Source organism: Ostrea edulis, chromosome 2, assembly GCF_947568905.1.
Source record: "Ostrea edulis chromosome 2, xbOstEdul1.1, whole genome shotgun sequence".
NCBI classification, from domain to species: Eukaryota; Metazoa; Mollusca; class Bivalvia; order Ostreida; family Ostreidae; genus Ostrea; species Ostrea edulis.
Window position 1 is genome coordinate 78,500,606 of NC_079165.1, and position 13,806 is coordinate 78,514,411.

General features: G+C 34.2%; 1 protein-coding gene across 2 annotated transcripts; it reads left to right on the forward strand.

Annotated features, from left to right (window-relative positions):
* The first annotated feature begins 4,292 nt into the window (after window positions 1–4,292).
* LOC130051860 (uncharacterized) lies at window positions 4,293–10,332 on the forward strand. Of its 2 annotated transcripts, none has more exons than XM_056154829.1 (3): window positions 4,293–4,366; window positions 7,473–7,550; window positions 8,814–10,332. In XM_056154829.1, the coding sequence occupies exons 2-3, from the start codon at window positions 7,489–7,491 to the stop codon at window positions 9,166–9,168; spliced, it is 417 nt and encodes a 138-aa protein (XP_056010804.1). In that variant the 5' UTR covers window positions 4,293–4,366; window positions 7,473–7,488; the 3' UTR covers window positions 9,169–10,332. The 2 variants fall into 2 exon arrangements, with proteins under 2 accessions (XP_056010804.1, XP_056010805.1); XM_056154830.1 differs by lacking the exon at window positions 4,293–4,366 and adding an exon at window positions 4,383–4,593.
* The last annotated feature ends 3,474 nt before the right edge of the window (window positions 10,333–13,806 follow it).

The window sequence follows — 13,806 nt, forward strand, 5'->3', positions numbered from 1 at the left end:
ATACAATGTTTTGGAGCATTAAAGCAACAAAAACATTTTGCATACAACTTAACCGGTGTCTGTGCTTCTTCCATGATTAAAATTTACGTCATATGTGACGATATACCCCAAAGTCACTACGTTTTCATTATTTGTTGAACTTTATAATTTACCGCGCTTCTGTCTCTGTGACGTCATGCCGTCAACACGGCTCATATCTGAAAGCCTGTGTCAGCGATGATATTGGAGTTGTAGCGTAACGGAACATACTGAGCTGACCGGAGCTTGAATCTAGTACTGTGTTTTAAATGCCAAAACCGAAAACGGACATTCTTCATTCTATGCATGATTTTACGAAGAGAATGGCGTTTTTTAAACGATATTAAACAAATCTTTGTATCTAACAAGAAGTATTGTTTTCTTTTTCACAGTTATTATACTTATATATACAGGTATTTATGATCAAAGCATGGTACAATCTAAAATAGCGATCACATGTTCAATTAATACTTTTGATATGTGCAATTATCACCTCATCTGCGTCAGTGATATCGACAAGAAAGATAAAATTTAATCAGGATTATTCCAGTGACTGTACATCTTAATGAAAGTGGACCAAAAAAAACCTATTCTTCTGTGTAAGAACTGCTGTATTGTCAACAAAGTTCCATTAATTCGAGATACCATTAAAATGCAAAGCTTTTTTAATTAATAAAAAATTTCATTATTAGGCATTGTTTTGTCTCTCTAAATTATGGCAGAACTCTTAGCCAAATATATAAAGGTATAAGTAGCTGACTTCGTTAAGTATGATATCCGAAAATTATTGGCATATCAAGATATTTAATATCACACCACTTCACGTGGGTAGTTGTAAATTAGTAAGGTATCTAATACAAATACAGAGTTCCTCAAGATATTTGCGAAAAACTTGAAATTTCAGTTTACCTGCCATCAAAAGGTATATGTAGTTGACTTCCTTAAGAGTGATATCTGAAAATTGATGGCATATCAAGATACCTAGTACCACTCCACTTCACATGAATAGTGTAAACTAATCAGCTATCTAATACAAGCACAGAGTTCTTTAAGATATTTATGAAAAACTTGAAATTTCAGGATACCAGGAATCAAAAGGTATAAGTAGCTGACTTCCTTAAGCGTGATATCTGGAAATGTTTGGCATGTCAAGATACCTAATATCACTCTTCTTCACTTTGATAATTGTAAATTAGTCAGATATCTAATACAAACTCAGAGTTCCTTAAGATATTTGCGAAAAACTTGAAATTTCAGTTTACCTGCCATCAAAAGGTATATGTAGCTGACTTCCTTAAGCGTGATATCTGAAAATTGATGACATATCACGATACCCAATATCACTACTCGCCATACGTATCTTGTAAGTTGGTTAAATATATGATATAAACACGGAGTTCCTTAAGGTATTCACACGGATCTTGAAATTTCATTGTACCGATAATCAAAATGTATAAGTAACTGATTTCCTAAAGAGCGATATCTGAAAATTCGTGGAGTACCAAAACACCATCTATCACTTCTTGCCATATGTATAGTCGTAAATTCGTCAGATATCTAATACAAACATAAAGTCAAACATAAAGTTTCTTACGGTATTCACACTTATGTTGAAATTTTAGGGTAACTCGAATTAAATTGTAAAAGTAGCAGATATCTCAAAATGGATGGTATATCAAATGATTGAAGGTCTGAATTCAATCCGTATCACTTTTAAAGTAAACACTCAGTTGAAAAAGTTTATTCGTATTTTGCATTGCAACGTTATGTAATTGGGGATAATTGAGCATGAAATTTCATACGACTCCTCATCCTCTTTAGAAATAAATCTGATAATAATTTTCAAACTCATTAACCTTTATCTGGTAGCGAGCTATCAGTAATTATAACTTTTATATTTTGTAGTAGCTGGCTACGAGTAGCTAACTTTTCATACTTTTAGAAGCTGGCTACTAGTAACTGGCTGCTAGTAGCTAACTTTTCCTGGTTCAAGTAGCTGGCTACTAGTAGCCAACTTTTCTCTTTTTAAGTAGCCAGTTACTAGTAGCTGGTTACTAGTAGCCAACTTTACCGATCTCTCCTTATCTGTGCGCCATATTTCCATAGGTTTCCCTGGGAAATATGAACACCATCAGCCGCAAAGTCCTAGGGATATTTCAGTCGAAGTAAAATAAATCTTTTTCCGAGCTTTGCTCGCAGAATTGTGTTGATCCTGTTCCTCTTCCTCCTGAAGATATCGCTTGTCAGACCAGGGCTCTTCTTGAAAGTACCACCCCTGTCTAGAATCTGTCCCACGAGAACAGTTCCAACTCTGCTGTCTTCTAGGACCTGCACCAGTTGTAGGACGTTTTCAGCCACCTTCCTAGGTTTTCCGTCAACGCTGATGTCGTTTCCACCGAGATGAATGAAAACTCGATCAGGGGAATACTGAAGCAGGTTTTGCAGGCAGGTTTGATTTGGCTCCTTTGCTGTCATGCCACCAACTCCAAAATATTTTATTCTCGGGTCTGCTTCGGTAGATCTTCCGAGACGCGAGACAAAAGACGATCCAAAGACGGCAGCTTTCATGATGATATTAAACAACTGGACGTCGATACCGTGGCTTTTGTACATACTCGTGAAGCCAGTCCTATCATATTATTGGCTGACTGCAAAGAGTGAGATTCACTCAAAGTATTGCTCATTTTTACGTAGTTCCTTGTCATAATTTGATATAAGAAAATTGTAATTTTATGATATTAAAAATGATTCAAATAAATGTTCCTAATTAGAACCAGGATCATGAAAATATTTCAACCTTTAAAGTCATAATTGATATATACATTGTGCTGAAATTATGTACCTTTCAAACCATTTACAACTTTACAAATTACAAAGTCACGGTCAATATGACCATGGGCAAAAAGTTACAAAAAGAAATTTTATGAAAGTAGGACAAAATGTCACAGGACTAAAAGTCACAGTTTTATAAGAAAATAAAACCAAAAGTCACAATTAGAATTGTATGAAAGTAGGACAAAATGTCACAGGACAAAAAGTCACAGTTTTATAAGAAAATAAAACCAAAAGTCACAATTAGAATTTTATGATAGTAGAACAAAATGTCATAAGACAAAAAGTCACAATTTATAAGAAAATGAAAATCTATTGATTTTTGATAGTGATATTGATAGTGATAGTGATATTTGAAAACATATCTGTTTTATTTATATTTTCTATGAGATTTTGATAATAATTATAGATTAAATTGTTATTCCTTTTATCATATTTATTGTACAATATCATTTTTATTTCTAAAAAGAGAGATTTCTTATGTAGATAAAATAAAAATAAGCTTGATGATCATTTGGTTTAGTATACTACAAATGATTGTCAAAACAAAATCTGATGACAGAATTATGGTTGGCTTCCTTTCACTCCAAAAGAAGAAAAAGCCGCCAGACGTTAGTTTTGTTGTCTTATGTTTTTTATTGGGAATAAGAAGGATGGCACGATCCCTCATGCCTGCTGGTTTCTACACACGACCCTGCTATATGTACATGTATATAGAGTCTAGTTGGTTAAATTTTAACACAAAAAGAATTATCTCGTAATAGGAAAGTCTTCCACTTTTGTACAAAAACACCCAAAGTAAACCTCCAAGTTGTATACAGTAGATGTGTGGTTGTTCGCATATCGGAGATAATTTGAATTCAGATAATCAGAAAATATATTTGAAATAAAAGAGGGTGAGAGAAGAAACATACTATACAAAATAAATAAATGAATAATAAAACAATGTTGAATATGTGCCTACGTATTGTTCGTAAATTGGGCGAGTGGTATTTGTACTTATGATTACGAAGGTTGGTCACGGTAGAATAACCTGGTGTTATTTTATTTACAGGTAATTGTTTACACCTGCACGTTAATCCAAGTTTAAGGCGTCTAGCTGTGCCTTGTTCACACCTGCTATCATGTGATTGAAATATAAAAGATGACTTAGGAATTGTTATGGAGAGAACACTTTTGTAAATATACCTGAATAAAAAGCCATTGTTTTCAAGTTGTTTATTCGTTATTAGATATCTTAGACATAATTCAGAAATCTTATGCATTAAAATATTAATTTTGGAGTTGGATAATACAACTTAATTTGTATCTTTCAAGTTTTGATGTGCATACGAACTAGAAAACTGAGAAGGGGGTTTATTATTACTATGGATTTAAAACCAGTAGGACACCGCTTCGAGTTAAATACCACGCATGCGCAGAAGCCGGTGATCCGAGTCGTTCTTTTCCCTATATATTCTATTAAGAGCGACCCTGGTCACCAGCGACAGTCACCACGGTTACACCGGAAGACTTGGTAAAACATAGACTCCGATTTTTATTTTTAGATAAATGAATAACAAAAACTTCATATTGGAATTAAATTTAATCACCCCTATAAGTGAACAGGATTCATGGCATATGTCAATATTTTTCATCATAATGCGATGTCTGACCTCTAAAGCATTTGTTTGACTCCGAGTTTCTTAAAACACCATAAAAGAAAGATCCGGATAGAAACGATTTCAACAACCGGTCGTTCATGTAAGTGTTTGTATGATTCTGAATGCAAGTTTAAGAAAGCGAATAACGCATCACCGTATAAAACGGATACGATACGATCATGGTAAACTTGTAAATCACCAATCGCTAAGATTTTCGATCCTCTACCTTTTTTACTCGCTATTTTTCAAATGTACTCGCATTTTGCGAGTATTTCTCGCTAATTTCGAGCCCTGTAAATATAGAAAAGAGTGTTCAACTCTCGCATTAACGATGTTTCAAAGAACGATAACTCTAGCTAACTCCTGTGGCCTCAGTCTGTCTGAGGAGCTACATCACGACGAATTTTCTGTTCATATGAGCCGTATAAAAGATAAAATAACACCTGATCGTAATTCTTGCTACTGTATGATGTTTCTTACCTACATATCATTCGCAAATAAACAATACAAATAGATAAAATAAGTAAACTTGGTTTACTCGAATTTTCTTCCGCCATGTTGGGATGATAGTACATGTAACCATCGTTACTATCATCAGTTTAATACCAGTGTCCTCTGCCCCAATTTTTCTCCAAGCGACTTTGGTTTGACAACCGTCATCTTGCGGTCAGTTGAAGTCACTGTCATTTTGTCTGTCGTCATGAAATGTCTAAATTTCTTAAACTGTCTGTCTCGTTCGTCTGTTGTCTTAGATACCCACACAGACTTTGATACCTCAAAGTGTTTGTGGGTGTCCGCCAGTCTGTACTGTCCAGTCCTGACCAAAGCTTTTTAGCTCACCTGAGCTAAAAGCTCAAGTGAGCTTTTCTGATCACCCCTATTCCTTCGTCTGTCTGTCCGTCTGTAAACTTTTAACATTTTTGACTTCTTCTAAAAAACCACTGGGCCATTTTCAACCAAAGTTAGCACAAATCATCCTTAGGTAAAGGGAATTCTAAATTGTTAAAATAAAGGGCCAGGCCACCTTCCAAGGGGAGATAATCAAGAAAAGGTAAAAATAGAGTAGGGTCATTAAAAAAAAATCTTCTTCTCAAGAACCACTGGGCCAGAAAAGATGAAATTTATAGATAAGCTTTATTAGGTAGTGCAGATTCTAAATTGTTAAAATGATGGCACCGGGGGTTGGATGGGGCCAGAATAGGGGGTCAAAGTTTTACATACAAATATATAGGAAAAATCTACTTCTCAAGAACCACTGAGCCAGAAAAGCTGAGATTTAAATGAAAGCTTCCTGATATTGTGCAGATTCTAAATTGTTACAACGATAGCCCCCGGGGTCGGGTGGGGCCACAATAGGGAATCAAAGTTTTACATACAAATATATAGGAAAATCTTTTAAAATCTTCATCTCAAGAACCACTGATCCAGAAAAGCTGAAATTTACATGAAAGCTTCCTGGTATAGTGCAGATTCTAAATTGTTAAAATCCTGGCCCCCGGGATCGGATGGGGTCACAATAGGGGATCAAAGTTTTACACACAAATATATAGGAAAAATCTTTAAAAATCTTCTCAAGAACCACTGAGCCAGAAAAGCTGATATTTACATGAAAGCTTTCTGACATAATGCAGATTCAAGTTAGTTAAAATACTGGCCCCCAGGGGTCGGATGGGACCACAAGGGGGATAAAAGTGTTACATACAAATATATAGGGAAAATCTTTAAAAATCTTCTTCTCAAGAACCATTGGGGCAAAGAAGTTGACATTTACATGAAAGCTTTCTGACATAGTGTAGATTCAAATTTGCAAAAACCATGGCCTCAAGGGGTAGGTTGGGGCCATGATAGGGACTACGGTTTTACATGCAAATATATCTATATATGGAAAGTCTTCTGATATGGACCAAGGTGACTCAGGTGAGCGATGTGTTTTAGGTCTTTGTTTATTTTTATAACTGGGAAGAATTTGATTCGCATTAAACGTAAGTAAATGCGAATCAAATCTGAACCGCGTTCACACGGATATTTTAATGCGCATTAGTTTACTTCGAATTAAAATTTACGTCGCGATTTAATGCGAATTAAATTTACTTCGCATTAGCTCTGTGTGAATGCAAAGTGAAGCTAATTCACATTAAATGTGCACGCATGCGTAATGGCAAATTTGGGTCACAGGCATCATACCCATGGTCAGCTATATATACTAATGTTAGATTTGTGCGAAAAACTAATCAAAATGATAATAAGCACTTAAAAAAGCATGTACAAACAACATGTGATTATAGTGATCATATTATACCGCTCATTGTTGAATTCTTTTTATACTATATGACGTAATAGTAGACTTATGATATGTATTAGTAATTAAAAATTACGTCACAAAAATAGGCAGTGAAATGCAAACTTCCGCCAGAGTTCGAAATGCTCACAAACCATATACGTAGGTGACATAATGAGGCCTTGACGGGGAGTTTGCAGTGAAATAGCCAGAGGAGCTGAGATTTACATGAAAGCTTCCTGACATAGTGCAGATTCATGTTTGTTAAAATCATGACCCCCGAGGGTCAATCTAATTAAAATCGGACCATCTCTAACCGTTACACTCCAGTGTAACGGTTAGAGAAGGTCTGATTTTAATTAGATTGCCCGAGGGTAGGATATGGGAATCAAAGTTTTACATACTGTAAATATGTAAAAAAAAAAAAAATCTTCTCTTCAAGATCCATTGGGCCAAAGAAGTTTACATTTGCATGAAAGCTTCCTGACAATGTGCAAATTCAAGTTTGTTAAAATCATGGCCCCTGGGTGTAGGTTGGGGCCATAATAGGGATCAAAGTTTTACATGTGAATATATTGGGAAAATCTTTAAATATGGGCCAAGGTGACTCGGGTGAGCGATGTGGCCCATGGGCCTCTTATTTTTCATTTTATGTAACGAGTTGACTTAAAAAATAAATAAAATTTACGCTTATATTGCAGTACACCTTGAGTGAACATGCCACTGCCTATCACTACGCTACCAGTTGTTGCCGCTGCTGCTGGTGTGGCCTTTACAGTGTATGTTTTATACATTAGATCTAATGAAAACAAATCTGATGAAACATTCTCATGTCAAGATACAGTTACAGGCATCAAGCTTGTGGCTGAAACTTTCAAATGTGATAGTCTCTATGTGTGTACTCTATTAATTCATGATATCACAAGTTCCTATATATCGAAGTGCTCTGATCAGCTGTGGATCCTTCAGATTTTCTGGTAGAACATCAGCAGTTTTGTAAACTATAGATATGCACTAAATTTATCAAATGTGTTTCTTTTCAATGGTGTAATATTTGATTGCATTGATTTGACAGTAGGGGTAGTTTGGTGGTTTAGTGACAATGGTTAGGGTGACAGGGTTGTAAAAAATCTCTAGGTGTTTTATATACATGTATATATGCCAGTCAAGTGACAAGGGTTAAGGTTAGAGTTAGCAGGATAGTAGATAATCTCAAGGAATTTAAGTACTGCCATGCGCTACTGAAATTGCACTTGAAGTAGAATCAGTTAATGTATGAAAATTCGCCGAAATTGTTTAGTCGTCCCCCCCCCCCCCAACCATCATACATTTTTGATGCCCACATTGTAGCTCACATCCAAATTGGTATTTATCAACAAAAAAAAATTCATGCAATACATCAATGAATATTGTCTCTCTATCTGAATTATGGCCCAGTTGTTATGATTGTATGTCATACTATACATTAACTCTTTTCTTGAAAATGCTACCTTGTTCCTCCTTAAGGTATTTCCACCCTCCTGTGACGTCATAAGATTTTGCAAAATCAAAGATTTAACTTTTTTAGCCTTTAATTAGTACTTTTGATATGTTCATTTCAGTACCAAATAATGAAAGAAAGCAATACACGTGTACGCGAGTATGATTGTGCACTCTTGTTGATGTCATTCAACAGGCATTTGTATTTATATATACCCACAGTATGAATTTCATAATGTTTGCATCATACACAGAAAGTTAGAGTGATTTTAAAATCGTCCAATCAGAAAACAGCACACATGCATGCACGTGCTGAGCTGTAATTTTAACAACAGCAATTTGTAAGGAGTACCAAGAGACCTTAATAAACCTCTTCATCAAAAGAATTTTATCAAAAACAAAAACGTCCTTTAAAAAATTAAATTTTTAAAGACGATGCATGCGCATGTGCGTTGGTATTTTTTATTGTGCCAATATATAGATAAACATATTATGTACCTATTTTAAGAATCATGCTAATTCTTTTTGTTTGTTAATATTGAAATTATTTTATTGTATTTCAGAATGTTAGGTGGATTATTTTTTGTTGATCCTGACCCAGATGAAAAAGTCCCGAAACAAATTGACATTCAGGATGTGAAAGAAATGATACAAAAAGAGATTCAGGACATAAAGAAAAATCAGCGTGATGAACAGAAGGGTGGACAGATGAGTCAGGTTGAACAGTACAAAAAGGGGGAGGTGGAGGTAACTCCTGAAATGTTGAGCAGCAGCATCAGCACTGGAGAAGAGCAGACGATGAAACGAGAAAACGATCGGATACAAGAGAAGTTAGATATACTGAGTGATCTAGAGGAAAAATTAATAGAGAGACTGGACGAACACAACAGGAAGGAGAAAACTCCAAAGTTAGGATAATAGCCATCCCCTGAAAATGACATCGGAGAAAAACTGCACAAAATTGAAAAGTTGTTACTGGAAAGAAAATCGAATAATTTTAATTATAGTTATTATGTTGACATAGCTATGACGAACATTTCCTCTTCCATATCAACAATCGAGAATCTCTCAGCTGAAGTGTATGTTTTTATCTATACGAAATCGGCACTACTAATAAATGTTGTGTCTTTCGGTAAGTAATTTTTTCACAAAAAGTAAATCCCCTACCTCCTTATTTAATCCCTTTATTAGCCATGTTAGCAAGCCCAGAACAATAAACATGTAATTTGCATTTTGTATACATTTGTAGATTTAGTGCCCCCCCCCCCTCTTTTTAGGATGAGTGAAAAATAGCCCATTCTCCACATTTTAAAAAAGTTTTTTTTTTTCAAAACACGCATTGATAAAATGATAAAAATCATATCGATACTGACAATTTTGAACAATTTTTGATAAATATTTATAATGTCATATGAAACAGTGCATTGCATGCTGGTCATTTTTCGTGATATTTTTGTGGCCATTTGGTTGACAGGAACCTGGGTCTAAGGTATATTGTGAAAATTTGTATTATAATGATGCAACTAGCACTTTGTAAATTTTATGTTTAAATGTTCACTGTATCTGTCAGCAGTTCATTGTTTACATATTAAGTTATACAGACAAGGTTATTGAGATGATTTAATTGTTACTTTAAATATATCACATCAATGGAAATCAGTTAGTGTAATAATTATTCTAAGGTCATACAATATGTATAAAGTCTGTATTTGATATTTTTATTTTGATATAGTACATCTTACGATACATCACTATTCAGATGGGAAGTGCCCATAGCTGTAGTCACCCCGCTTGCCCCTTACTTAGGGTATGTGTTTACATATTGCTTTTGTGTACTTTGATGGAAGTGTTGTGTACAGTTTTAATATTTGTGTAATGGTGATATACATAATATAGTTATATGAATATTGTTTGAGGTCATTGATTGTGAGTCAAACAATACAAATTTATAGAATTATTTTTGGATTAATCAGAATGCTATTGACTTGTATGTGAAAGATTTTTAATGGCATCTTGATGTATATTTTAGGGAACACTGTACATATATACTTCATCACCATGGAATAAAGAACTATAACAATTTGGAGGTGTTACAATTGTGTACCCCTATCTCTATATGTAGACCGATATAACTATTCATTTTCTTAATTTCAAGCTCGGTGGACGGTCGTTCTGACCCTCGCCTACACATTATTCTTGAATCGGTATATAGCAAAAATAGTCAAAATCTCTGTTTAATAGCAAGCCCGACTGTAATAATCCTGAAATTTTATAAATGTAAAACAATCCAAGTGTAGCGTTGGAGTATTTTTCAAAGAACAAATTAGAACAACACCAAATTGTACAAAATCCGAATATCTAATACAATGAATAGATTATATTACAGCATTTGCGTATAATAAAATATAAATAATTTGCTATATGTAGACCTACCATGTTGGGATCCCTCCCCTCATTTTTATTAGGAGACAATGAGACTCATTCAAAAGCCGCAGTAGAATTTGATATACAGAGTCTGTTAGCATGTATAGTAGCATGGCTGTGCGTATGAATATTTGATAAAAAAAAAGTAGGTTACCGGTACTACTTTTACTAAGGCAATACACATCAAGCCATCGCTTCCGCTTATTACAGAAGTCTATAAATAGATGAAATCGACATCACAAAATGTATTTATGATTTCATTTTTTATTCCAAGCAGTGGACTTTCATCAATAATAAAAACATTTCTGTAAAACACTGTCTCACTTAGTATGTCTAAAATTACGTCTGCTACACTGACTCCTGGTCAATCGTATGTAAACAATGGCCGACTTTGATATGGGTGAGGTGGAATTGTACTTTCTGCAAGACGATGATATATTTGCATCACTAGATCTTTCCTTTATGGCACCTCAGAGTGTTGAGGAAACTAATGAAATGAAACAAAATCTGAAAATGTCAGATATAGAGGGTCTGCCCTGCCCAGGTGTGCCTGTTTCAACACCCCCACCACCCAAAAGATTCAAAACGGTCTCTGAAAATGATATGCGAGAATTTCAGGATGCAAGGCAATCTGCATCAACAAAGAGAAGTACAAAATGGGGGATCAAGCTATTTGAAGGTACAGTTGAAATGTACATTTCATGCAAATCAAATAATATCAATATTTTAGCTGTTTATTTGATCAAGAAATTCATGAATAAAAAAGTATGTACATAATAGTAAAACCGAAAAGTATTAGAAATCAAATAGGCCCTAAGTGGAGGAAAATAGTTTTAAAAAAATAAATAATTAAAAGTAATAAGATATCATTTTAAAATATTTATCGGGATATAAATACGGGTTGGTACGTGATCAAATTTTAGAATTTGATCACGTGACCAACCCGTATTTATATCCCGATAAATATTTTACTTGTATATGTTATTTTGTATGTGAAATTTACGCAAAGTTGACATCGTCACGTTAAAAAAAGTCAAACAGTAACACAAACGGAGAGAGAGAGACAGAGACAGAGAGAGAGAGATTTCTCCTTTGATTTTAGATAAGGTTTGTATTTTATGTTGCACAGAACGGTTTCTTCAATATTCGATCCGCCACTTTATCATTTGCATTATGATGTCAAAACATAGAATATGACGTCACATGTCATTAGTTATTATGTAAAGATTGAACTCGATTTGAAACCCGTGTCAAAATATGGCTGTGGTATCCGAAAAAGTATTAATTCTTGGAGGTGAAAATTTGGGAAATTTCCATAGTGAACTGATTAGAGTCTACGTGTTTTTGGAAACTTATAGCCTAGCGTTCAATGAGTTCTATATTTGTCACAGTGTGAGAACTTAGCTTCTGTCGCGTCGCTATTGTTTTCATTTTGTCTCAAAATGCTCTGGAACATCGAACAGCATGAGGACAGCCATTTTTATTTAGTTGACAAATAACTTACGAAATCATATGAAACGATATCTGAAGAAATTGAGTTTTGTATGGGAATTCATAATCAAGGTTTATTAAACAATAATTCAATTTTAATTTTTTTGTTCAATGCATTATAACGTCATAACAGCTGATCAAATGTACTCGATCACGAAAATTATTTTTGATGATCGCGGCTGATCTCCCTTGCTGATGACGTCAAAAAGACCCACTATGATGTAAACAACTAGGCCTTATAACATGATAGGCCTATAGCGAAATATTCTAAAACTGCATAGCTTTGAAAAATGCCAAAATGTGCTGCATTTAATTGTAGTACATGTGTTAGGTTGTAGAAGAGGGTGCATATATTTGCTAGCCTGTTTATGTTGTGGTCGAATGAAAGATGACAACTACATGTAGGCTGGTTGGGTTCTACATTTATTGACACGAATAGAAATCAGGATCTCTGAGAGAGAGAGAGAGAGAGAGAGAGAGAGAGAGAGAGAGAGAGAGAGAGAGAGAGAGACCCTGTAACATAACAAGAATGAGATAATAAAAAGATAAAAGGTTTCAAACACATATAATAGTAAATCAGTACATAACACATACTATTTCAATACTTTGCAAGAAGGATAGCTCTTGTCATGAAACATTATATATATTGGGAAATACAAGTTATTCCCCTTGATACTGAACTTTTAAATCTTGATCCATAATGAGTACTTTTCAATTTGAAATACACACACATATATAAAGGATAAAAACATGATGTGATTTAATCACCTGTTTGTGGAACAAGGTAGTATTTAATCTCTCATCAGTCAATTAATGAAGCTCTAGGTTTCAATTCAGTACTACAAACAATATTTACATATAATAGTAAATACTGTACTGATTGAATACATAATGCATAAAATCAATACATATATATACATTATGAATAAAGTTCTAGAATTCGCTCATCTATCAATGGAATTTACTTTCTAAGTTCAGTTTAATAGAAATGCTAAATTAGAAACTTTACAGAAATAATATTAATAAAAGATGTAAAGAAGAGTGAAATAAATAGTGTACTTACTATTAGTAATATGTCCATAATGTCCAGATCTTCAATTCTATTTAAAGTTATGCTCTATATGAAATGCAGTCCTTCCTCTCTGAGAGTTGTCTGAAGTCTGACTTTGGTATGAACAAAGACTAGGGACTTTTTAGCGGGAAAATAAAATAAGTAAAACTATTGGTTTAGATAACCACCTGACCTTAATCACATGTCTGTAAGTGACCACACAGGTATAGATGCCCCAAGGCTCAAAGAGAACTTTGGTTACAAGCAATAAAGAACCAGGGAGTAAAAGGGCGTTGTATGTATGTAGCACTGAACAGTGTATATTGTTGATGATATAAATGATACTAATGAATGTGTACATAATGATCAAGTGAGATAATTATACCATTGCAAAATGAATATGAATAAAACTACACTCTACTACATTCTCCCCCCTGTTTGAGAATGATGTTCCAATCATTCAAAAAACAAAAAAAAAAATAGATTTCATTCAATAGAATTTTTTTTAAAGTTTATGTAGTACCAATGACTACTGATAAAATTCCATCAAGTAATTTGTTCTTTTCCTGTCCTGTTAATGATGAATCTTT